At 54.1% G+C, this 26,274-nt stretch overlaps 1 protein-coding gene across 1 annotated transcript; it reads left to right on the plus strand.

Moving 5' to 3' along the window:
* The first annotated feature begins 2,399 nt into the window (after window positions 1-2,399).
* On the plus strand, window positions 2,400-20,061 carry LOC120393512 (zinc finger protein 250-like). The gene is made up of 5 exons (XM_039518110.1): window positions 2,400-2,440; window positions 3,485-3,578; window positions 12,394-12,520; window positions 14,136-14,249; window positions 18,625-20,061. Exons 2-5 carry the CDS (start codon window positions 3,555-3,557, stop codon window positions 19,557-19,559), a joined length of 1,200 nt encoding a protein of 399 aa, XP_039374044.1. The 5' UTR covers window positions 2,400-2,440; window positions 3,485-3,554; the 3' UTR covers window positions 19,560-20,061.
* The last annotated feature ends 6,213 nt before the right edge of the window (window positions 20,062-26,274 follow it).

A 26,274-nucleotide genomic window follows, 5' to 3' on the forward strand; every position in this document is an offset into this window, starting at 1 on the left:
TCTGCTGTGACTATGACTCTTCTTCATCTTTCCTATCCTACGCTACCTCCAACTGAAAATAAATGCACCTGGTCCCCCTGGAGCTAGCTAAGCTGGTCCAATCCTTCCCTGCGCCGTGGAGACATGAGAAGTCTGGCTTAGCACAAACATTCCTTGTTTTGTTCTAGAGGGAATTGATATAGATCACATGGCAATGGGGTATAGGGTATAAACTGGCAATAAATACGCTGAGGCTGGAAATAAGGAGTGAGGTTCTGGAACAGCCTCCCAGCTGGAATCAGGGGGTGGGGAGGACAAGCTATTCAAGAAGGGATTGTGAAAATTTGTGAACAAGATTATATATGGAGTTCTCTGCGATAGCACATACCAAACCCTATCACCCAGGAGGTCCTTTCCAGTCCTATGTCCATAGGTGAAAAGCAATGAGCCATGACCTTTAACACATTGGCTGTCTCCCTAATTTAGTTACTAGAGGCAAGGATGCGACCATCTGTCATGGGATAATTACATTTCCGGCGTGTTGAGACGGTACGTGAATGGGTGAGAGCAGATGCTGGGTCGGCCGCTGGCTGTTTTTAAGAAACGACATAGGCCTATAATGGATGCTGATGGAGGTTAGAAGTAGTCCCTGCCTTCTCCTGTTTTGAGCTTTTGAGAAAACATGGCATGTGGTTGCAATGGCAGATCTTTCCAGGGATCAGTCACCCCTGAGCAGGACTTTCCAGAGTGACCTCAGGTGCCCACCTCAATGAGGATTGGACCATGGTGACTGTGTGTAGGGGTGTATGGACTTGATTGGCCCCAAGGCTATGACGGCAATGTCATAAAGTGGAGTAAGTGAGAGTCACTGCCTAGACCCGTGAGGCAAGGCAGAAGGCCTGTGTGCTTTCCTGGCCCACCAGCTACATCAGAAGGACATACCCCTCTGATCTCCCTCGGCAGGCCTCCTAGGTGGTGACGTTTCTGGTCTTTGGCTCTGCCAATCCGACCAGCCTGGTATTATCCAAGGTCCTGCTATGGGAGTCAAGCGTAACCAGGTCCTCCATTGGCTGCTTCCAGCCCCTGCAGTCACTGCCCTGCAAAGCATGAGGCAAAGATCCCAAGGCCACGAAGCAGAAGACATTCAAATCTTTTATTTTGTTAGGTAGCTGGTTTTACTTTTATTTATGGAAAGATGTTTCCATTCTCTTAGCTTCCAGTTAGAGAGAGAGAGAGAGAAAGAGAGAGAGTGTGTGTGCACCTTTTATTTAGCAAAAAACCAAACAGCCATGCCCCGCCCCTTCTCCAAGGCCTCATCCCCCACTCACTCCATCCCCCTTCCCTCTGTTACTCATTCTCCCCAGCCTCACTCACCGGCTCATTTTCACCGTGCTGGGCAAGGTGGGGGGTTGAGTTGCTGGAGCAGGGGAGGGCTCGGTCTGGGAGTGAGGACTGTGGTGTGGGGCTGGGGATGAGGGATTTGCGGTGTAGGAGGGGGCTCCGAGCTGGGGATGAGAGGTTGGGGTGTGGGGATGAGGGCTCCAGCTGGGGGTGCGGGTTCTGGGGTGAGGCTGGGGATGAGAGGTTTGGGGTGCAGCAGGGGGCTCCGAGCTGGGGATGAGAGGTTGGGGTGTGGGGATGAGGGCTCCAGCTGGGGGTGCGGGTTCTGGGGTGAGGCTGGGGATGAGAGGTTTGGGGTGCGGCAGGGGGCTCCGAGCTGGGGATGAGAGGTTGGGGTGTGGGGATGAGGGCTCCAGCTGGGGGTGCGGGTTCCGGGGTGAGGCTGGGGATGAGAGGTTTGGGGTGTTGCAGCGGAGACCCGGACACCGCCCTGGGACCCAGCCCCTGTAACAGTCCGCACTGGGGAAGGCGCCGGCCGGCGATGAGTCCCCGCATCCCTGCGCTGCGTCCCGTCCCGGCTCTGCCCTGCTCGGGTACCCGGCTCGGGCTGGATGGATCCCGGGGGTCATCACTCGCCCCCACCCGCCTGGATTCCCGGCGGGCCGGCGCCCGGGAGCGCGGGGCAGAGCTGCGGGGGGGGGGACACGGCGCCTCGTTTCGCACAGCGACTCCGCGGGCTGGTGCGGGGCACGGGGCGGGGGTGAAGGATCCTGCAAAGTTGCTCCCCCCTCCCAAAGGGCGCCCCAGCCACGCCCACTGGCTGCACCGCCCCCCCCGCTGGGGCCCGACCCTGCCCCCTCCGGGCCCTTCCTCCGCCTGAACCACGAACCCCCCCGGGGCAGGTGGGAGCTGAGCGGGGAGCGGGGGGGGGGCACCTGCAGCGGGCGCGTTCGCCACGAGGGGGCGCGGCGCTGGCTGAGCCGGAGCGCTCAGGGCTGCAAGCGGCAGCCAGAGACGTCGCCCGGCGGCCGAGCAGCTCGGCGCTCCGCTTGTCAGGCCTGGGCCAGGCGGGGGGGCGGGGCTCGGCCTGGCGGCGCGCGGCACGGAACGTTGCGGAGCGGTGAGTGCGGCCCTTCCCCCTCCCCTGCCTGGAGAGCCTCGCTCAGAGACCCTGCCCCGCCCCCCGCCCGAGGAGAGTCCCACAGTCCCCGCCCCCTGCCCCTCGCGCGGGGCGAGACTCCCTCACTCAGACCCCGCCCCGCCCCCACTCCCCACAAACCCCGCCCCTCTCCCCACAGACCCTGCCCCGCCCAGACCCTGCCCCTGCCCCTGCGGGGCAGAGACTCCTCACTCAGACCCCGCCCCGCCCCACTCCCCACAGACCCCGCCCCACAGACCCTGCCCCTGCCCCCCGCGGGGCAGAGACTCCCTCACTCAGACCCCGCCCCGCCCCCACTCCCCCACAGACCCCGCCCCCTGCCCCTCGCGCGGGGCGACACTCCCTTACTCAGACCCCGCCCCTGCCCCTCCCGCGGGGCAGAGACTCCCTCACTCAGACCCCGCCCCGCCCCCCCTCCCCACAGACCCCGCCCCCTGCCCCTCGCGCGGGGCGAGACTCCCTCACGCAGACCCTGCCCCGCCCCGAGCTCTGCCCAGCCCCCACTCCCCCCTGCCCGTAGGGAACAGACCCCCCCAGAAACCAGAGGCGAGCCAGACCCACGTGGCCCCGGAATGCGGTGCCCAGAGCTGCCCTTGTGCTGCAGACCCATCTGCACCTTCACCTGGGGATGGATGGGCAGGGGAGGGTGCCTGGAACCCATGGTGGGAGCAAGTTCACAGGGGGAGCCCGCTCCACAGCGCAGTTGAAATGAGTGAGGGTTTCCCAGGGTCTGGCTTTGTCTGCACTGACAGCTTGGTCGGTGCCAGAGCTTTCCCAGCGCTGTAGGAAAACCACCTCCAGGAGAGGCGCAGCTCCCAGCGCTGGGATCCTGTCTACACTGGCGAGTTACTGCGCTGAGACTCGCTGTGCTCACGGGGGTGGTTTTTCAGTGCAGTAACTTGCCAGTGTAGACAAGCCCCACGTGTGCAGGGCCTGGGTGGGAGAATCAGGGGGTGAACTGAAGCCCCTTCTGAAACCTCTTCAATGCCCTTCTCACCCTGACAGGCTGCAGAGTAACAACCAGGTTTCACTCCAGATTCACTCCAGATTGTCACCTTGTCCCAGGGGAAGGGAAATGGATTCTGTGAAGCAAGCTCAGGTAGGGGATTGTCAAGGGGTTGTAGAGGCGGAGCCTTTGCCTTTGCCAGACTGTGCAGTGGAAAGGGGAGGGAGCAGGACATGCAAAAGTGGGGGGAGACATCACAAGCTTTTAAGCAATAAAATACCCCCTCCTTGTTCAGCCGCCTGTCCCCTCCCCAGGTTGCCTTTCACTCCCCCTCCCACACCCCAGCACCCTCCTCAGTCTGCTGCCTGTCCCCTCCCCACTGTGCCTGTCATCACCCCCCACACACACGCATCCCAGGCACCCTCCTCAGTCTGCTGCCTGTCCCCTCCCCACTTTGCCTGTCAGCACCCCCTCACATCCCCAGCACCCTCCTCAGTCTGTCGCCTGTCCCCTCCCCACTGTGCCTGTCATCACCCCCCCACACGCATCCCAGGCACCCTCCTCAGTCTGCCACCTGTCCCCTCCCCACTGTGCCTGTCATCCACCCCCCCACACGCATCCCAGGCACCCTCCTCAGTCTGTCGCCTGTCCCCTCCCACTGTGCCTGTCATCACCCCCACACGCATCCCAGGCACCCTCCTCAGTCTGTCACCTGTCCCCTCCCCTGTGCCTGTCATCACCCCCCCCACACCCGCATCCCAGGCACCCTCCTCAGTCTGCCACCTGTCCCCTCCCCACTGTGCCTGTCATCCACCCCCCCACATCTCCAGCACCCTCCTCAGTCTGCTGCCTGTCCCCTCACCACTTTGTCTGTCATCACCCCCTCACATCCCCAGCACCCTCCTCAGTCAGCGGCCTGTCCCCTCCCCACTGTGCCTGTCATCACCCCCTCACATCCCCAGCACCCTCCTCAGTCAGCGGCCTGTCCCCTCCCCACTGTGCCTGTCATCCACCCCCCACCCACGCATCCCAGGCACCCTCATCAGTCTGCCGCCTGTCCCCTCCCCACTGTGCCTGTCATCCACCCCCCCACATCTCCAGCACCCTCCTCAGTCTGCTGCCTGTCCCCTCACCACTGTGCCTGTCATCCACCCCCCACACACGCATCCCAGGCACCCTCCTCAGTCTGCCACCTGTCCCCTCCCCACTGTGCCTGTCATCCACCCCCCACATCTTCAGCACCTTCCTTAGTTGCTGCCTGTCCCCTCCCCAGCGTGCCTCTGTGGCATTCTGTACCTCAAGGTAGCACCCTGGAACCTCCATATTCACCCCTGTGATAAGAGTAGGATCACTATTTTGTACAAAGTCTGCCTTGTGAGGTTTCATTTTAAAAGCCTTAATCTGTTGAACATTAATATCCTGTGGGATTGGATGTGCTATTGTTACATATGAAGTTATGAAGTATTGCTGTATGCGTCACTGACATATGTTGTGAAGTTGGGAACACCCACAGCCAGCCTTTCGGTTACAACAAAGGAGTAGCCATCAATACCCTGAGGACGTTAATGACTCATCAACGCCTGGGTCAGTAGCCCAGAGGAGGCACATACACTATAGGAGGAGACTAATCCACATTCCAGCAAATATCTTTCCAGCAAGCTGGAAGAAAGCATAAAAGAGACCCAGTGACATTATCACTTGACCCCTTCCCCCCATCTTAACATCTGGAAGCATGTCTGAAAGACAAAGGCCCCAGGCTGGAAGATGGTCCCAGGCTTTGCATTGAGGAGCTGTAACCTACTTTGACCAGCTGTCAGAGTGAGAAAAGCTGTTTGATTCAACTCTTCCTTAGACTAAGGCTGTGTCTACACTGGCAACTGAATGACAAAACTTTTGTCTTTCAGCGGTGTTAACCCCGCACCCCCCACCCCGAAAGACAAAAGTTTTGCCGAGAGAAGTGCCTGTGTGAATGGCATGTTGTCGGCAGGAGCACTCTCCTGCCAACAACGCAAACACAGCTCATTGAGGGTGGACGTTTTTTGTCGACAGGAGAGCCAACAAACAGCGGCTGCACTGCACGACTTTTAGTGGCACGGCTGTAGCGACACAGCCATGTTGGTAAAAGCTGTGTAGTGTAGACGTAGTCGTAAAGTTTAGGATTTAGAGTGCGTGTTTACTTTTGATTCCCTTAAGGTAACTCTCTCTGACATTTACGCCTGCCACTTATAATCACTTACAATCTCTCTCTCAGTAGTTAACAAACTTACTTTAATGTTCTATCCTTACCAGTGAGTTTGCTAAAGTGCTTGGGAAATCTCAGATTCCAAAGACTGTTGCATTTCCCCTTTCCTATGGAGAAGGGGCAAACTAGGTGATGAGTTTGCAGGCTGCTGGTTCAGTTCGGGGGTGCAAGACTGTGGAGTTGGGGGGAATTGGCTGGAGTCTGTTGATGGTTCGTGAGTGGCTGGGAGATCATTCATGCAACACAGCTGGGTGTGTCCCTGCCTGTGGGTGGCTGTGTAAATGCAGTGCCTGGCAGAGGCTTGTAGCCAGACATCAGCATCACAGCGCGAGGCAGCCCAGGCTGGTGGAACAGAGGGCTCAGCGGTCCCACAGCCCAGCTTGTACCCCAGGACCCTGTCACAGCCTCTCAACCTACCATAGGCGCCGACTTATATGGGGCTCTGGGGCTTTAGCCCCATGAATAAATCCCAAGCAGGGGCTCTGCCCCACCAATGTTTTTTCTCCCCTGCTTAGAGCGCCCCCCCGCGGCTGCCGCCGCCGCCAGGGCTGCCCAGAGCCCTTAAAATCCCAGCCGCGGCTGGGAATCAGAGGGCTCTGGGCTGCCTGCTGCTGGGATTTAAAAGGCTCTGGGCTCCCTGCGGTTGCAGGCAGCCCAGAGCCCTCTGATTCCCGGCCGCGGCTGGGATTTAAAGGGCTCTGGGCTCCCCGCCGCAGCAGACAGCCCAGAGCGCTCTGATTCCCGGCCGCGGCTGGGATTTAAAGGGCTCTGGGCTGCCTGCTGCAGCGGGAAGCCCAGAGCCCTCTGATTCCCGGCTGCGGCTGGGATTTAAAAGGCTCTGGGCTCCCCGCGGTTGCAGGCAGCCCAGAGCCCTCGTTGTCCCGGCCGCGGCTGGTATTTAACGGGCTCTGGGCTGCCCGCCGCAGCAGACAGCCCAGAGCCCTCTGATTCCCGGCCGGCTGGGATTTAAAGGGCTCTGGGCTCCGCCGCAGCGGGAAGCCCAGAGCCCTCTGATTCCCGGCCGCGGCTGGGATTTAAAGGCTCTGCGCTCCCGCGGTTGCAGGCAGCCCAGAGCCCTTAAAATCCCCGCCGCAGCCGGGAATCAGCGGGCTCTGGGCTGCCTGCTGCAGCGGGAAGCCCAGAGCCCTCTGATTCCCGGCCGCGGCTGGGATTTAAAAGGCTCTGGGCTCCCCGCGTTTGCAGGCAGCCCAGAGCCCTTTAAATCCCAGCCGCGGCTGAGATTTAAAAGGCTCTGGGCTCCCCGCGGTTGCAGGCAGCCCAGAGCCCTCTGATTCCCGGACGCGGCTGGGATTTAAAGGGCTCTGGGCTGCCTGCCGCAGCAGACAGCCCAGAGCCCTCTGATTCCCGGACGCGGCTGGGATTTAAACGGCTCTGGGCCCCCCGCGTTTGCAGGCAGCCCAGAGCCCTTTAAATCCCCGCCGCGGCTGGGATTTAAAAGGCTCTGCGCTCCCCGCGGTTGCAGGCAGCCCAGAGCCCTTTAAATCCCAGCCGCGGCCAGGCATCAGAGGGCTCTGGGCTGCCTGCTGCAGCGGGAAGCCCAGAGCCCTCTGATTCCCGGCGGCGGCTGGGATTTAAAGGCTCTGGGCTCCCGCGGTTGCAGGCAGCCCAGAGCCCTCTGACTCCCGGCCGCGGCTGGGATTTAAAAGGCTCTGGGCTGCCCGCCGCAGCAGGCAGCCCAGAGCCCTCTGATTCCCGGCGGCGGCTGGGATTTAAAAGGCTCTGGGCTGCCTGCTGCAGCGGGAAGCCCAGAGCCCTCTGATTCCCGGCCGCGGCTGGGATTTTAAAAGCTCTGGGCTCCCGCTGCAGCGGGACGCCCAGCGCCCTCTGATTCCCGGCTGCGTCTGGTATTTAAAAGGCTCGGGGTGCCCCGCGGTTGCCGGCAGCCCAGCCCCCTTTAAATCCCCGCCGCGGCCGGGAATCAGAGGGCTCTGGGCTGCCTGCTGCAGCGGGAAGCCCAGAGCCCTCTGATTCCCGGCTGCGGCTGGGATTTAAAAGGGTCTCAGCTCCCCCCGGTTGCAGGCAGCCCAGAGCCCTTTAAATCCCTGCCGCGGCTGAGTTTTTAAGGGCTGCGGGCTCCCCGCGGTTGCAGGCAGCCCAGAGCCCTTTAAATCCCAGCAGCGGCTGAGATTTAAAGGGTTCTGGGCTCCCCACGCAGCGGGCAGCCCAGAGCCCTCTGATTCCCGGCCCGGCTGGGATTTAAAGGCTCTGGGCTCCCTGCGGTTGCAGGCAGCCCAGAGTCCTCTGACTCCCAGCCGGGCTGGGATTTAAAGGGCTCTGGGATCCTCGCGCTGCCAGCAGCCCAGAGCCCTTTGAATCCCAGCCTCTGTCCGCTGATTGCCCCTCCCAGACCCCTGCCCCAACTGTCCCCCAGAACCTCCACCCCCTATCTAAGCCCCACTGGTCCTTGTTCCCCAATTACCCCCTCCTGAGACCCCTGCCCCTAACTGCCCCTTGGGACCTCAGCCCCTATCTAAGCCTCCCTTCTCCTTGTCCCCAACTGCCCTCCTGAGACCCCACCCAACTTCCCCAGGACCGCACCCCTACCTGTCCCCTGATAAACCTCTTAGACTCCCATGCCTATCCAATTGCTGCCTGTCCCCTGACTGCCCCTTCGAACCTCTGCCCCATCCAACTCCCCCTGCTCCTTGTCCCTTGACTGCCCCCCGGAACTCCCTACCTCTTCTCCAACCCCAAACTGCTTACTGTGCCACTCAGACCAGCGTATCTGGCTCCATGCAGCTCCAAACAGTTGCTGCCATGCTCCCCATGGAGCCCACAGCCCTCTCCACCCCCAGCAGCTGCCTTCCAGATTTGAACACCTCAAAATTCAGGAGTGCTCAAGCTCGGTTTGGGCAGCTTTACTTCATTTCTCCCAAATCAGTTTCCCCTGCAAGGTGCCAACTGAAGGTGTTGGAGAACAGAGAGATCAGGTGGCCTCCTAATGCCTGGAAAAGAGACAAAGGCCGGAGGAGGGAGTGTCAGTACCTGTGCGGACTTCTGGGAAGTGCACGGTGTGGAAGGGGATGCTGTGATGCTTTGGAACATCTCCATACAAAGCCAGTCAGGACTCTGGGGGAGCCTCCTCTCTCGGAGCATACTGTCTCCAGGGCAAGAAGCTTACACCTTCCTGGGTCTGACCTCGGAGCATTCAGCATGCCCTTCCACGTCATGCACTTTCCAAAGTGAGTCTGCCCAGGCTGGTCCTGGGGCAACCAGAGGGCCCTGCACCCCAACTCTGCAGTCAGATGTGACTCTCAGCCAGACAGTAAAACAGAAGGTTTATTAGATGACGGGAACACAGTTTAAACAGAGCTTGTTGGTACAGAAAACAGAACCCCTCTGTCAGGTCCATCTTGGGGGGTGGGGAGCCCAGACCCAAGTTCTGGGTCTCTCCCAATTTCCCCAGCCAGCTCCAAACTGACACTCCCTCCTCTGGCCTCTGTCTCTCTTCTGGACAAGGAGGCCACCTGATCTCTTTGTCCCCAACACCTTCAGTTGGCATCTTGCAGGGGAAACTGAGGCACCCACACAGTATTCAGAGAAAATATTAAGAACATTCCCACTTCATCACAACAGATGCAACAAAATATAATACTGTATATTGAAGTAGGCAAGTGCTGCTTCTGACTTTCCACTTTTAATTGACCCTTGTAATCTTGTGGCACTGACGCGTTGTAGCTTCATTTTATATCGGCTTACAGGGCGGGAGCGGGGGGGCACCACCATTTTGGGCCCCACCAAAAATTATACAAACCTGCCGCCTATGCAACCTACGCCTCCCATGTCCCAACATCCTCCTCAGTCTGGTACTAGAGAAATTCTCCAGCCTCCATTTTGTCTGCCTCACCCCTATTCAGAACAGACAAGAGTGGCTCCACTCTATGCTGCCGATTTTAAGCATGCTCAGTACTGAGGTAGGGTGAAAAGTTCAGCTAATTGGCAGAAAGTCCAGGGTTTCTAAGATGGGGTCCCAGCAAAGAGACAGCTATGAGTGTGCGTGTGTGTGTATGAACAGAAAGAATCACACCTCTGACTGGTAAAGAGTAGCAGCAAGTATGTGCAAAATGGATAGCTACTGAGCATGTCTAGTATGGGGTGAGGAAGAGAGCTGTTAGCTGGTCAGCTGACTGGCTACAGCTCACTCATATCAGTTTTACAGCTTGTCCTAAAATCAGAAATCCTCAGTCACAGCTCTGAGGTAGTGGTGAATACTGAGCATCTGCGAATGAGGTGATGGCTTCCAAGGCTAGAAAGGTTCACTAGAAGAGAGCCAGCGTGCAGGAGGGTTTGGATTAGAAAGAAAGAGAGAGTCGACCAGGAAAGTGGGACAAATTAGAAGCCAGCCAGGGAAGAGCTACTGGAAACATATTAGAAAAGGTGCTGCAGAGAGAGAGAAAAAACCGGAGCGGAGCAGAACTGACTGACCAGGAACTGAAAAGCAACAGTGATTAAAGAAAAATACTGAAGTATTTATAACAGTGATTTAAAGTGATACCAACGGATTTATAAAGTAAGCCTGCTATTCTTTTAATTATAGCAGAGAATAGGCACAGTGTAGGATAGTATAAAGGATTAGTGTGTGTGTGAGTTTATAAGAATGCATACGATTGTGTTACCCATTGCAAGCTAACTATGTAAACTTGAAAGCAATTTAAGAAATGCTGTCTGCAATTTGCTACAGATGGCCAGTTTGGAACAAAGTGCTTCCCTTATAATCATGTAAACTGTATGGCGGTTTCAATGCTTTGTAATTTGCAGTAGGGGATTTGTTTGATTCCTGTCTCTAGATTAGTTGTAGTGAGGATTGTTACTTTAATAAAAGGACACTTGTTTAGGAAAGAATACTGCCCCTGTCAGTTCCTTTATGTGCAGGTTATATTGTGTCCTTAGTGTTTTCCTTAGCAACCCTGGGAATTTATACCTTGGGGAGGACAGATTAAGGGAGCAATAGGCAGGTCATTTACCTAGGGGCACCCAAAATCTGCCAGGACGAGTATCTCACAGCCAGGATTTGCAGTGACATCCAGCAGCCCTTTCCAAACAGAGCAGGGTTTATTAGTGGGCTGGGACCCAGCATGGGGACGCCCTGAGATTAGCAGAGAGAAGCTTTGGTTAAGGTTAAGCCATAGCCCGTCCTGGCCAAGCCAGTGCAATCAGCCAGCCAAGCTGTGATGGATTCCATTACTGGCTCTGGCTCTTTGGGTGTGTCTACATAGCAACTAGACACCCACAGCTGGCCTGTGCCAGCTGACTCGGGCTGTGGGGCTGTTCCATTGCTGTGTAGCCATCTGGGCTGGAGCCCAGGCTGTAGGACCCTGTGAGGTGGGAGGTTCCCAGAGCTGGAAGTCTACACAGCAATGAAACAGCCCCTCAGCCAGAGCCCCATGAGCCCAAGTCAGCTGGGCCAGGGCAGCAGCGGGTTTCCCTTTGCTGTGTAGACAGGCTCTGCCAGTCCAAAGCGAGAGCTCCATGTCTCTCCAGAAGGCAGCACCTAACCCTGCCACCTGGCACCTTTCCCCTTTGTTCTCCAGCTGGGGCCTCTGCTCAGCATCCCAGCCCAGCCATGGGGGAGGAGAGGGGAATCTCCTTCCTGCTGGTTGCCAGGGGTGAGTGTCCCAGCCGCTAGGGCTCCCACTGTCCTTTCAGATTCTCCATCGATCTGGGGGTCGGTTTCCAGCCAGCCCTTTAATGGCCCTGTCATTCCACCCCAGAAAGCGAGGTGACCACACCCCCCACACTCCCGGCCCCCCCACATGTCTTCTGTGCTGCTGCGGGAGCAGTGTTAACCCTCCTGCACCCACTGCGTAGCTATGCAAAGTAGAGAGGGAAACTGAGACACACACACATAGGAATCATAAAAAATATTAAAGAAAATTTCTGCTTGGTCACACCTACCCCAATGCGCATTGGTCTGCACCCCCTGAGCCTGCCCCCACCCCAGTGACCCTGCACTGTTCTTGGTTAAGCTACTCCCCCCCACACACACACACTTCCCTTTTCATTCGTTTTCACACATCCTCTTTCCCCCTCGGACTGACTCCCTGTTGTCCCCCTCATCCCTTCTCAGTTTGCCACCCCCAACATGTGCCCTCCACTGCATCCCATCCCGCCACACACACGTTCCCTGTGACCTTCCCAGTCTGCTCAGCTCACCCCCCACACACATGCCATCCACCTACTTCTGCCTCTCCCCGCCTCTAGCTCTGTACACAGTCTGCCAACCCCAGAGCCCCAGCCACATCCCCCGAGGAGAGTCTGGCTTCAGCCTCCCTGAAAACAGTGGGAGCTGGTGGCCCCCTTCGCTAGGGGCAGCCTCTCTTCCACGCGTCAAATGGTGGGGAAATGGCAGCCATCTTGAGTCAGGGCTTCTTGGCATCAGGCCGTCCTCTCCCACAAAAGCCATGGCAGAGGCCGGCCATGTCGAACATGTGCGATTTCACTGCCAGGAATGCTGAGACCACACGTGTCAATTCACAGATAAATATTGTGAGACCCGCAATAAAATTACTGGAGTTGTGGTTTCATCACAGTAACCACATGTTTTTAAACTAATCTTTCAGAAATGACCCCCCTCCCCATCTTCCCCAAGGACTGTTCCTGCTCTCTGTGGACGTTCCCAGCTCTTTCTGTGACTGAGTTGGGGGGTGGGGGGGGCTGTGGCTGGGACAGCAGGTTGTAAGTGGGGGACTCTTGTTGTTGATACAGATGCCGGTGACCTTCGAGGAAGTGGCTGTGTATTTCACCCATGGGGAATGGGCCTTGCTGGACCCAGGTCAGAGAGCCCTGTACAGGGATGTCATGCAGGAGAATTACAGGAATGTGACCTCGCTGGGTAAGGACCCCTGTCCCCTCGGTGTTAGAAACTGGCATCTTTGACATGCCCAAGTCAGCTTCTGCTCAGGGTTCTTCCCTGATCCCTTAGATTTCAGGGGAATCAGCCCCATAGTCCCAGGCTCAGCAGGGTTAGGAAGGAGTAAAGCGTTTGCAGTGATGCTGTACCAGAGTCATAAAATCCCCCATTCAGTGGAGATCCCAGAATCAAAGCTTATTAGGGTTGGAAGGGACCTCAAGAGATCATCTAGTCCAACCCCCTGCTCAAAGCAGAACCAATCCCCAAATCCCTAAACGGCCCCCTCAAGGATTGAACTCATAACCCTGGGTTTAGCAGGCCAATCTGCTTCTGCCCTCCCAAAGGCTCTCCAGGAATACTTCCCATCCCTTTGGTTTATACAGGGCCGCCCAGAGGGGGGGGCAAGAGGGGCAATTTGCCCCAGGCCCCGCGTCCCGCAGGGGCCCCCACGAATGTTTTCCGGTTGAGCTCCCGCAGGCATGACTGCGGCAGGTCCACCGGAGCCCGGGACGAGTGGACCTGCCGCAGTCATGCCTGCGGAGGGGGCGCTCGTCCCGCGGCGCGGCTGGACCTCCCGCAGGCATGACTGCGGCAGGTCAAGCGGAGCCGCGGGACCACGGCACCCGCCGCAGTCACTCGTCCCGGGCTCCGGTCGACCTGCCGCAGGCATGCCTGCGGGAGCTCAACCGGAGCCAAATGCCGCCCCCCAGGTCTTCGGCGCGCTCGGGTCTAGAGCCGCCCCTGAGCGGGGGCCCCCCGCCGCCGAAGACCCCGGGCCCCCGGAATTCTCTGGGCGGCCCTGGGTTTATACAAGGACACTGTAGTGGGGAGACGACTCACCCCTGTGGCGCATCCTTCTGGTCATCCTCGGGAATTAGCTCTTCCAGCCCGGAGCTCCCCCTGCAGGCCGGTGTCTCACCTGTCGCTGGCCCCCGTGTCCCTCCCGGACCCTGGTGCCTTTTACATCAGGGTTCTGCCCCCAGCAGTAACCCACAATTTGGGTCTCCTCACCCAGGGGAACCCTCAACCCTCTATCCCTACCTTGCCTCAGTGGCCACTGCCAGTCACCATCCAGCCCCCGTTCACTGGGGCAGACTGCAGTCTGCAAAACACTCCTCATCGGCAAGGGGGGTTAGGACCGGCTGCCTTTGCCTATCTCTGGCTGCCCCTCTGCAGCCCTGGTACCTATTTGGCCTTTTTAGCAAGGCCACAGCCTGGGCTTTTGCCAGGCTGGAGCTCCCCAGCTCCCTCTGCTCTTCCCCAGCACTGCACCACCTCAGGTACCCGCCTCAGCTCCCAGGCAGTCAGGCCCTTCTCTCTCAGAAGCTAGAGAGAGACTGTCTTTTTGAGCTCCTGGCTCACAGCCCTTTTATAGGACCTGCTGTAGCGCGATGGGGGCGTGGCCCTAGCAGTGGGTCCTTCCCCAGTCAGCCCAGCCTTTACCCAGCCGCAGCCCTCTCCAGAGCTGCTTGTGACCCCTCTTTACTGGAGTGGGGCGGCTGCACTACAGACACCCACCCAGCCAGCGCATCTGGAAACAGCTGTCTGAGAACAATGGTAAAACTCAGCTTTCACTTCGTTTCTTTTCCCGGAGCAGGTTTTCCAATTCCCAAGCCCAGCGTGATCTCCCAGTTGGACAGAGGGGAAGAGCCATGGGTCTCTGATCTCCAGGGGTCCCAGGCTAGAGAGATCCAGAGAAACATCCCCAGAGGTGAGAAATTGGTTACACGGATGTGGAAACCGTCCGTCATTGACTTACAGTGCTGGGATTCCCATGCAGGCCCCTTGTGCTCCTCCGGTTCTAACTCATTACCCCCAGGTCAGGATTGTCCTAGCATGTGTCATGTCCTGCTGGCAGACATAATTCATGGCTTTCCACGCACCCTCACGGACTCCTGACAGTAGCTCCCTCCCCCCTGAGTTTTCAGATGGGATGTGGAGGCAAAATTGGCTGTTCTCCTTCCAGGTGTTTAAGAGCTGAGTAACCTATAGCCAGAGAGTTTTCCCTGGTGGTACCTGTCAGTTTGCCATGCATGTCTTCATGTATCCAGGCAAAGGAATAAAAGGTGGCACCACCCAGCACCCAGACAGCTACTTCTCACCCGCAGTGGCTGGTGGTCAGAGCTCTCCATCGGCTGTTGTTCACGGGTTCCCTTTTTCTTCCGAGGAAACTTTTTTCTGTAAATAATTCTAGTAGCTTATTGTGTACCCATGTTTTTCCCACGGGAGATTTGGTTCTTTCTTATTTTATAAAGTTGTTTTTTCTTGTTTTTGTCTGGCGCTCTGTTACCTGGAACTGGGGGGTGTGGTTATGTCAAAGTCTCCTAGAGTTCAGCACTGACTCACTTGCAGGGCATCTCATCCACTGAACAGCCCTCACACTCGGTGAGGGGCACATTAGAGACAAATGCTCTATTTGTAGATCTTTCAAGAAAAGAACACAAAAATATAGGGCGCGTGCTGTACATCTCTTCTCAGACCTCAGTCATCTGGAGTCCAGTACTTTGTCCTAGGCCAGGAGTTTTCCTATGGATCTTTGTTCCCCTTCTCCCACCATATCCTGTAAGAGCAGTAAGTCAGTCTCATGGCAAGACTTGACTTATCAATCAAAGAGCTTTTCTTCTTCAGAACCAGATTCTGGGAGCTGGAAAGCCTCAGCAGAGTCCTCATGGGAACTGTCAGGTACCAAGGTTAGAGCTCAGGTAGAGACTAGCTGCCCCCCAGTGCTGACAGTGAATCAGAGCAGGAAATCCAGCCATTGATTCCAGGACCAGAGCATGGTTCCTTGAGAATGGCTCTGACAATGTATTAAAGGCATCAACTTCAGTACTGCCAGAAACATTATTGTGACCCACGACACCTGATGCTCATGCAGTGTCATGAGATTTGTCATGCAATGTCTGTCTGTGGGTGCAGGATTCCCCTTTGGTGCAACAAGATCCAACTCTGACTGCTCATAGGGTACAGCCTTTATTACACTCGGTGATGCCCTCATCACTGGCTAGAACATCTGTAGGATCAATACCATCAGCCATGGCATTCTCGGCATCTTCAAAGCCTCCAGTACCAGTTTCTTCTACACAGATTGTTCCTATAGGACTCAAGCCATCAGTACCAACATTTAAACCTACTGCCAAGAGGCACAGATCCAAAGGCTGTACTCCGGTGAGTCCTAGTATCGCACCACTGATGGCCACCGACTGCCCATATTCATTATCAGATTCAGAAGAAGAACCCCTGAGTTCTAAAGAGGAGATCTAGATTTTCTCCATTACATTCCTTGGTGACAAAATAGAGCATTCAGTGGAGATACCATAACGGGAGATCTAGACATAGATCTCCATGATGTTGCTGATGATCCCCGTGTTATATGGGTCCATGCAGTAGCTGTACTGCAGCCCATGCAGCATCCCTCCAGCCTCAAGGCTGGCTTCTCCAGACTGTGTTTCAGGGAGTTGTGTGGGCGGGAGTTGAGTAAGGGGTAGGATTCACGTTATAGCTCAGGCTAATTGTGCTGTGAAGACACACTCTGCCAATAAGAAATAACTAATCTTTTTTTTCAAGTTACGGTGCCAGCTACCCTGAGATTAGTGTTATCTCCTCCACAGGTTCTCTCTTTGAGCCTATGGCTTTTGTCCTCTTCAGTACTCATCCTAGGGTGGCCACTCATGCACTCCCAGAAAATGGGACATTCTGGTACTTCCCAGAACGTCATGAGCCTGTTCTTGCTGACATGACCCCACCCCACCAGTGTGACTTCTCATGCATGGTGTGTGTGAGCTCACTGCACGTGGGGGGCAGAATTTTTAAGAACAGGCCACCGCACGCTCACCAGCATGCAAGGACACACTGGCAGGGGTGGAGTGGTGTGCTCTTCAGTATGTCGGATACTGGACAAAACCAGTTTTGTCTGAGTGCTGGATGGGGAAATGCTCTAGACAAGCAGGACTCTCTGGTTTAATACCAGACCAGTGGCCTGCCTAATTTATCAGCCAAGGTCACCTTTCCAGTGGCAGTTACTTCTACTAGAAGGGTTTGGAAGCCACAAGCATGAATTTCATATCACTCCCCCAACCCCTTGGTGTACTCTCTTTATAAGACTAAAGTTGCTTTAAGGTTTCATCCACAGTTCTTCATCAAAGGCGGTTACTGATTTCCATCTCAATCAAACCATCTTTTCCCCTCCCTTTTCCCCCAAACCACATTCACGAAAGGTTCAGGAGAAACATCATTTGCTGGACGTCTGCTGGCCCTTGCCTTTTATCTGGACAGGGCAAAACAGTTTCAGTCTTTGCCACAATGCTTTGTTTCCTGTGTGGAGAGAATGAGAGGACAGGAGGTTCCCATAGGGTGAATTTCTGGGAGGATCACCTCTCGCCTCACTACAAGTTATGATCTTGCAAAATTAAAACCTCCTTCCAAGCTGACGGCACTCTGTGTGAGAGCCTCAGCAGCTTTCCTACAGGACATTTCAATCCCAGATAACTGCAAGGCAGCAACCTGGTGTTGAAATCACACTGTTCCCAAGCATGGTGCCACTTCAGCCACTTCTAGAGACTGCGCTAGCTTTGGAAATTCTGAAAAGCAATTGCAGAGCAGCTAGACTCCAAACCCTCCTCCATAGAACACTGTTTGGGAGTCACCTGAAGTGGAATAGACGCACAGAATGGCTCAAAGAAAAATAAATACATACCTGTACTGTCTTGCACATGTCTATTCCAGCACCCGCCCTGCTCCCTTCTCCTTCAGAGTCCATTATGATAGGATGCTGGTGCAAATGAACTGAGATGGTGCAGGGGGAGCTGTACCCTTCATGTCCTCACCTGGATGCCTGAGGGCATGCATGACGCATGTGCCACCCCAGTGGGTACCACTGCAGAAACTCCAATTACAGTGCATTCAGCATTCACACCCCTTGTCAGGGGTCTACCCTCACTTGAAACTGGGGGGTTTCAAAGTGAGGACCCGCATGCCTTCCCCCACCCCAAAATCCTTAGGGTAGGTCTCCTTTGCGCTGCCACCAGTCAGGTTAAAGTGTCTGACACACTGCCTGTCCCCCAAGCTTCCCCTGGGGAACCCAGATTCAAACCCCTTGAATCTCTACACACAGGGAAGCAGCCCACTTCCCCCCTCTCTCTCTCCTAGCCACTTTGGAGAGATATACACCGAGTCAAATCCTTGACTCAACACAAAGAGGGACTCACTTCCCCCCTCCCCTTCCCTAGTCCTGGAAAGAGATACCTGATTCAAACTGCTTGAATCAAACCCAGGAGGAACTCTCTCTTCCCCCTCCCTTCTCTGCCCAGAGATAAGCCGTCTCACCACCGAGAGAGAGTTTCTCAGCCCCCACTCTGTATCCACAGTGGAGGGATTTAATCAAATCTTTATAGAAAGAATTTATTAAAAGAAAAACAAGAAAATACAGAATCTCTATGAGTCCAAGCTGGCCACTCATAGGGTATAACTCATAAGTTCTGGAGAGAATCCTCTCTCTTTCTCAGTACAACGATACAGGTAGAATTAAGAATAATCAATAACAAACACACAGAATTGCAAGCATAGGATTATTAGGTGAGGACACAAAGTATCTTTCTAATACTCACTATCTTGACTAGAAGAAAGTAGTTCAGAAACGTGGAAGCTGGTAGACTTGATTAAAACATCTAGACTCTTGTAACTCCAGACGGCTAAGAACAATACACACACACACAGAGGGAAAAAATTCCCTCCCAGGAATTTCAAATTATCTTCCCTGATTGGTCCTCAGGTCAGGTGCCTACCAGGTACTATTTTTAACCCTTTACTAACTAATCATGACACCCCTAAATTGGAATAGACATGAAGTGGAATAGACATGTGCAACATCTTGAAAGCATCAAATACAGTACATGTAGGTAGCTGATTTTTCCCTTCTCTCTTTCTTCATGGAAAGGGTTGGGGGGGGGTTGAAAGAATTCAACTCTTGATTTGTCAGTGTTCCCAGCCATTCTTTTGGTTTGTTTCTGCACTTTCCTGTTCTCCTTTTCTGCCTTCCTGTTCCCCCGGCACAGGGACTGACTCCTGTCCGGATTCTCTCCTTGTCCCAGCAGGTGATGAAACAGTGAGTGAGAGCAATGAAGAGAATTCTTGTCCCGCAGGTCCTGAGCGAATGGAACCAAAGGGGACGTTGCTGGGAAGGTGTGAAGGGGATGATTCACAGAGTCCTGGGCAGGCCAGAGAAACTCAGAGCAGGCCAGAGAAGCAGCAGGGAAACCCCCCAGGGAAGACACTGGGTGAATCCGCTCACCGAGAGGGATGTTTGGAAGATCCCAATGTGGCCACGATCCAGGCGAGAATCTGCACTAAGGAGAAGCGGTTCGAATGTGCCGAGTGCAGGAAACGCTTCAGTTCTGGATCACACCTTGTTAGACATCAGAGATCTCACACGGGAGAGACCCCCTATCGCTGCCCTGAGTGTGGGAAACAATTCAATGACCAATCAAACCTTATTAGACATCAGCGAACCCACACAGGAGAGAGACCCCATAAGTGCCCTGACTGCGGGAAATGCTTCAGTCAGAGGTCAGGCCTTATTGTACATCAGAGAATCCACACGGGAGAGAAATGCCATAAATGCCCTGACTGTGGACAAACCTTCACTCAGAGTGCACATGTAACTAGACATCAGAGGATTCACACGGGCGAGAGACCCTATGGATGCCCAGAGTGTGGAGAAAGCTTTGCTTGTACCTCAGACCTTATTATACACCTGAGAGTCCACACGGGGGAGAAACCCTATAGCTGCCCCAACTGTGGACAGAGCTTCACTCAGAGTCATCACCTTACTGACCATCAGAGAATTCACACAGGTGAGAGACCCTATGCCTGCCCCGACTGTGGGAAGAGCTTCAGACAAAAATCTGGTTTCAATGTCCATCGGAGAAGGCACACAGGAGAGTGCCCCTATCAATGTTCCATCTGTGAGGAAAGGTACAAGACCAAGACTTCCTTAATATTCCACATGAAACTCCACATCGACTAGTGCCAGCCACTTCCCCTCCTCTTCTCTCTGCGTCTGTAGAGATGGGGGGACTCATGAGGATAATAAAGAGTTGGCCAACGCCCTAGGGAGCCAAGTGGCTCCACTGTTGACGTGTGTGCTGTGTGTCTCAGGAGGATGGAGGCACCGGGAGCGTGACATTATTATTACTGTATTGCATTGTTCTCTGACCCTCTCCCGTCCCTTCCCGGCGCTCTCTGTCAGGGGCAGGCCGAAGGGTTCAGCTGGGTTTCCTGGTCCCTGTTTTCAGCTAGAGGCTCAGTTCACATTGTTGCACACTGGGATTATTCTGGAAATTGCCGCCCTGGGAGGCATTTTACCCCTGTTTCGGTGTGAGGCAGTGGGGAGAGGAGGGGTCTGAAATTTCTGGGAAGTCGGGTGTCTGTGGAGTCTTTATTGCTCATTGAATGATTTTGTCAGTGTTGTTCAGTTATTTGTTCCCTCCCCCCAAATAAGATGCAAATAAAACTTCTGGCAAATCCCATTTTCCTGAGCAGCCTGGGAATTTCATTGGTTCTTGAGCTCTGGGAGGGGGAGAGGCCAAGTGTCCCAGACTGGGCGAGTTGCCTCTCTCTGCAGGAATCACTCCTTCCCCCATGTTCAGCCCTTTCACTGATGTCTTGGCCCATCCAGCTTTAGAAGTGAGAATGCAGATGCATCCGTGTCTTGGCTCTTGCAGCTCTGACGGCCTCTGAGCTCGATCTTTGGGTCTCCCCTGCCTCTCCACAAGGGCTTGAGTTGGGGTAGGGGAGAAACAGCCTCAGAAGCAGAATCCAGGATCCCTGGCTGGGTGGCAGCCCCAGAGGACAGGCACAGCGGGAGACGATGGGTAGATTTCCAGATGGGCAGCAGCCCGTCTCCGTCTCTCCAGCAGCGTCTCCAGCATCGGTGTGTCCAGCTCAGTGAGGAATCCAGTGACATTTCCCATGGACACAGAGCAGCCGCAGGGCCAGAACATCCCATAGGTGGTCTGGCCCTGCGGCTGGCAAAGCTGGGTAGGTGGGGGTGAGAATAATTTGCCATGCAGAGTTCATATGGGAGGGAAAACACGGGCAGCACGAGTGGCTGAGGGAGACGGACAAGAGGCCGGGAGTTGGAGCCAAGGACCCAGGAGTTTGCCACGTGATAAAACAGCAGCAAAGGCCAGTGTGAGTCTCAGGCAAAGGCGGCCCACAGCGTGGAGCAGGGAGGGGAGAGTCACTCTCTGCCCAGCTCTGGGGACACCCACCTGGGAGCCTGGACCCAGCTGGCTTCCCAGGGCCCTGAGCTGCTGGGATCCTGCTAGTCCTGTTTCATGGCTCCTAGTCTGGGAGATTTCTTAATGAAACAGGATTGTGCCCAAGAACTCCTGGAAGGGGAAAGCTGCATGTCTTGGCTTGAGCCTGAGACACTCTTGCATGGGACTGTAGAGAGTCGGGAATCTCCCAGGTGTTTGCCAGATCAAATTCATTAGTGCCGTATCTTCGTAATTTACCATGCTGCTCATGAAATACGCACACTTTGCAACAGCAGTAGAAAAGGTAACATGGATAGAGACCCAACCCTGCTCCCAGGTGCAAATTACATGTAGAAACAGCCCCTGAGACAGTAAAAATACACCTACAGAAATGAATAAGTGGATCCATTTAGTGTGTGAAACTAGAATGAATTAGATTGTAAAAGTAGAATGGATTAAAGAAATGCTGTGTGTTCCTTTAAGCAGGAATGAGGAATGTTGAGATAAAGTTGTCAGGAAGAGAAACATTAAGGTATGTGTCAAAGTTAGACTCAGGACTCACAGTTTGTCAGACCACTCTGTTTTATTAGCACAGCGCTCTGCTAATAACACCCAGATAATGTGAGCACCATGCAAGACACAAACTATCTTATTTATACAGATAAAAGGGTGAGAACTTAACAAGCTAACAAAGGAAGCAGAATCAGATAAGTTTACCTGGGCTAGGCATGCATATCTTATTTCCTTACTAAATATTACCCATCTTCTGTTAATGTTTCGCCATTAGCACCATTGTTTATGCCTAATGTTTCTTTTCCTGGCACCTGTATTTCAACATTTCTTATTTCTGCTTAAAGGTACATACAACATTTCTTTAATCCATTCTTATTTTTACAATATAATTCATTCTACTTTCACATATGGAACAATGGATCCACATAAGCTAATGGTGGGACATTAGCAGGAGATCAGTAATAGTTAGTAAGGAAATAAGGTGTGCCTGTCTAGCCCCAGGTAAACTTATCAGTTCTGTTCCCTTTGTTATCTTGTTAAGTTTGCGCCCTTTTTATCTGTATAAATAAAGTTGCTTAAGCCTTGCATGGGACTCACACACTATCTGGGTGTATTGGCAGAGCGCTTTGCTAATAGAACAGAGTGATCTGACAAACTGTGAGTCCTGAGTCTGACTTTGACAATTTGGAGGTCCCACTGAGATGGCAACCGTCTTCACTGGGGCCGTGTGATTCCTGACAGTTTTTGCAGGATGACCGTGGCAGCCGGCACCTGGGCATGTGGCCCAAGCGGTCCTCCGCCGGATCGGAAGGTTGCACGATCACAGTGACGTCTATGCCATCAAACCTGTTGGTTCCCACTCTGTTCTGGTAGGGCTCCCAGGATCTGACATCAGGAATCTGGTCAGGTAATTATTTCTGTGTTTTGTCCTGTCTCTGTGTCTATCCATCCTCCCTGTGGAGTGTTTGAGTCTGGGTGCCGTCTCTGTCCGGGGATCGGCCGACCAAGGGGTTCCTGTCCCTGCAGTCTGAGTGAGTGAAATCTGCACAATCGCAGCTGCCCCGTGCCTTGGGTAAAACCCTTGGTGTGAAAGCAAGGGCGATTGAGGCAGTAGCCTGTGGGCTCCTTTTGTGTGTTGCACCGGGCATCACTCTGACGAACCCGAATTTCCTTCTTGTGTGATTGGTGTGTGTGAAGTCCTCCTGTATGGGTAACCAGACATCTAAGTCGGGACAGTTCCCTAAAGGAACGCCAGCTCATTTTATGTATTTTAGGAAGGGTCCGGACTCCTGTAAATTTCTGGAAAAATGGTCTAGGTTAACTCAGAGGGATCTCAAAACTCATAGACTTTAAGGTCAAAAGGGACCATTTTGATCATCAAGTCTGACCTCCTGCACAATGCAGTGGCCACTGTTAGGATCTTGGGACAAAGACCGAGTGGACATCTTAAAAGACAAACTCGGCCAACCTAAAACTAAATTGGCTAGAGGAGAGGTTGATTGTTTCATGCAGTGGTGGGAAGAGGCAAATCGTAGGTGGACAGAATCTAAACTCGCCTCTCTCAAAGATTCAAATGATAAGTTAAAAGCTTTATTGGAAGCCTCCTCTCCCACCACCAAACTGAGTGCTCCCCTTTACCCTGTTCTCCGAGAAGACTCGGATCGATCCCAACCCCCTTCATACTCCCATCTCATTGTGGAAGAGGATGAAGAAAGCCCCTTGTTAAATTCTGGGGACGACGATGAGGAAGACACATTAATTGGCTTGGCAGCCTTGTGTCAGATCAATAGACGGTCACCAACCTCCCCAGTTCAGGAACAAGTCTCAAAGGTCAGCAGTTCAGGCCAGTCCGGATCATCCGATACTGCCCAGACCCATTCCTCTGGTACCCTTCAGACCCCGTTCCCCCGAAAACCTCCAGTCTGCCTGACTCCTCTGATTTCCCTCATACATACGCAGATAGCCTAAATAACGATTGGGTCCACCACTTGTGCTCTGGCTCTAAAACTCTCCAGGCTCCCCTCCGAATCCTGCATACTGGGGGCCAACAAGAAGGTCCCACTGGGAGCTATAAACCCTGGACTCACACAGAGCTCCATTCAATTGTAAAAGGCTTTCCAAAGACCCTGGAAAATCCTACCAAATTCGCAGAGGAATTTTTGTTAGTGTGCGACACCTATGAACCCTCTGAGGCAGACCTCCTGCAGCTGTGCAAGCTACTTGTAACCCCTAGCGAGCATGGAAAATGGCTCACAGCAGCAAATTGGCCCGTCAGTGAGCGCCACTCTAATTTGCCAGACACCGGTCCTGATGCTGAATACCGGAAAAAGTGTAAAGACTGAGCTAAACACCTACATGAGGCCATCCCTCGAGTATTGACTCCTAAAACCAACTGGATGGCCATACACTGCTGTAAACAGTGACAGGGAGAAAACCGGAGCAACTTGCACCCAGCTGACTGATGTTTTTCTGCAATATTCTGGTATACAGCAACTGGGTGAAAATGGACAGGGCACCCTGGCTCAGGCATTTGTTAATGGCCTCCTACCTGCTATTGGCAGTATGCTAAAGCGAATAAGTGTTGGGTGGGAGACTGAAACCATGAACAAATTGCAAGCAGTGGCAGAGCACTGCCACCACACTCTGAAAGGAAAGGAAGAACAGTCCTGCCAAAAATTAATGGCCCTGCAAATACAACATTATTCAGGGCAGGGTGAACAGTACCGGGGACGGGGAAGGTTCCAGGGACGGGGACGTGGTCACAGGAGGGGCTGTGGAACTGGATTTTCGGGTTTTGGGGATGTTTGTAATTACTGTAAGCAGCCTGGACATTGGAAGAACAAGTGTCCGCACCGGCCTAATAGCTCTGTAGGCAACCAGCTAGACCCGCCGGTTGGCACAGCCAGTCAGCCCCAGCCTTACTTTGTCCCACAGCAATGATGGGACGCCGGGGAACCTCAGGAAATTTTAGCTCTTTTACTACCTCTCACTCCCACGGGTGAGTGTGTTTTGACTATCAATGATCTTTCTCTCCCTTTCCTTGTTGATACGGGAGCTTCGCTCTCTGCAGTTTGTACGACCGACCTGCCTGCGGTTCCCCGCTCTGGAAGAACCGTGTCCACTGTGGGCATTACGGGAGTCCCAGCCCCTTATCCCCTTTCAAAACCTCTACCAGTCCAGGTTGGTCCCCTTTCCGTGGATCATGCCTTCCTTCTCTCTGATTCCACTCCGGTAGACCTTTTGGGTCGGGATCTGTTATGTAAGCTTGGCTGCACCATATACTGTTCCCCGGATGGTGTCTACTTACAAATCCCCCACTCCTTTCTGAGTGATTCTGTGGCCTCCCTGCTGTCTGACACTCCCCTTTCCACTCCGGTCCCCTGTTACCCATTGATCCCATCCCTTGAACATGTAATTTCGCAGGTCCCATCCTCTCTGTGGCCAACCCACCCATCTGAAGTGGGTCGCTTAAATACTGACCCCATCTGCATTACTGTTGACTCCTCCAACCGCCTGCCTCACCTGTCTCAATACCCTTTAAACCCCGAGGCAGAGGCTGGCATTGCTCCGGTCATAACCGCCCTGCGGGAACACGGCATTATTGTCCCCTGCTCCAGCCCCTGTAACACCCCTATCTTCCCAGTTCGAAAAGCTGATAGCAAATCATGGCGATTTGTTCAGGACCTTAGAGCCATTAACTGCATTGTTATATCCGCTTTTCCTGTTGTCCCTAACCCAGCAACAATTCTGGCTTCTAAGTTCTGTCCCACCAGGTGCAACTCATTTTACTGTTGTTGATTTGTGCTCTGCTTTCTCTTCTGTCCCGGTTCACTCTGACTCCCAGTATCTTTTTGCCTTTTCTTACAAGGGGCAGCAATATACATGGACCACGCTCCCCAGGGGTATACGGAAAGCCCATCTTACTTTTCCCAAGCATTAGCCCAAGACCTCGCTGACCTTGTTTTCCCGTCCGGGTCCACACAAGTCCAATATGTAGATGATCTACTCTGTTCCCTTCACTGTCTGCCTCAGAAACTGATTCTTTAGTGTTCCTTACTGCCCTAGCAAACAAGGGTCACAAGGCTGCTCGCTCTAAGCTACAGCTCTGTCAAGCCTCTGTCACATACCTTGGCCTGCTCCTCTCCCAGGATTCCCGTACACTTTCTCCCACCCGCGTCCAGGCTATCCTCAGCTTTCCCCGACCCCGCTCCCCACGCCAGGTCCGAAAGGTTTTGGGCATGGCTGGATTTTGCAGGCAATGGATTCCCCAATATGCCTCCCTTGCAAAACCTCTCCAGGAACTCACTCGACTCTCTGTGCCTAACCCCATGCCATGGCCCCCTGAAGCAGACTCTGCCTTTGGGAGTGAGAGCACCAGGACCCTGCTGTACGGGGCGCTCTGCGTGTGTGGGGGGGGTGGGGGGAGCTGGGGAAGGGGATTCGGTGGCTGGGCCAGGGGACGGGGAGTGAGAGCCCAGCCCCAGGGCTGTGTGAGCGAGGGGCCCAGGCTGGATGTATGGAACCCACTTGCTGGAAGGAGCCCAGGCAGCTTCTCCCCGTATTCCCTTGTTCCTCCCTTGTGCCGTGTGACAAAGGGCTCCCAGCGCAGGGCGATACTGGTAAGAAATACTGACCGGCAGCTAGTGGTTGTTGCTGCCTCTCAGACTACCCCGTCCCCTGTCGCAGGGTAGCAGATGGTGACGGACAGGGATCGGTCACTCCTGTCAGAATTTCTACCCCTGTGAAATCTCAATGGAAAATATGGAGAGAAACAAAAATGAGAAATTGTTCTAATTTAGAAAATGTAAGTATGCAATTACATTCATCTGATTTGTAACTTTCTAGCTACATATAATCGGTAATCAGGATATGATCCCCCTTCCTTGTTCTCCTTCTCACATCAATTAACACACCTGGTCCCCAATCTCAAATGCTATTTTCCTATATATAGAAATCTCTTCTACCAGA

The sequence above is a fragment of the Mauremys reevesii genome, unplaced genomic scaffold (assembly GCF_016161935.1).
Source record: "Mauremys reevesii isolate NIE-2019 unplaced genomic scaffold, ASM1616193v1 Contig21, whole genome shotgun sequence".
Classification (NCBI taxonomy): domain Eukaryota; kingdom Metazoa; phylum Chordata; order Testudines; family Geoemydidae; genus Mauremys; species Mauremys reevesii.

Bases quoted from the DNA above. Each gene is read 5' to 3' on its own strand.
- LOC120393512 (XM_039518110.1), top strand. From the start codon at position 3,555: ATGGATTCTGTGAAGCAAGCTCAG. The intron at 3,579-12,393 runs GTAGGGGATTGT...TTGTTGATACAG, and splicing joins ATTCTGTGAAGCAAGCTCAG to ATGCCGGTGACCTTCGAGGA. The intron at 14,250-18,624 runs GTGAGAAATTGG...TCCTTGTCCCAG, and splicing joins CCAGAGAAACATCCCCAGAG to CAGGTGATGAAACAGTGAGT.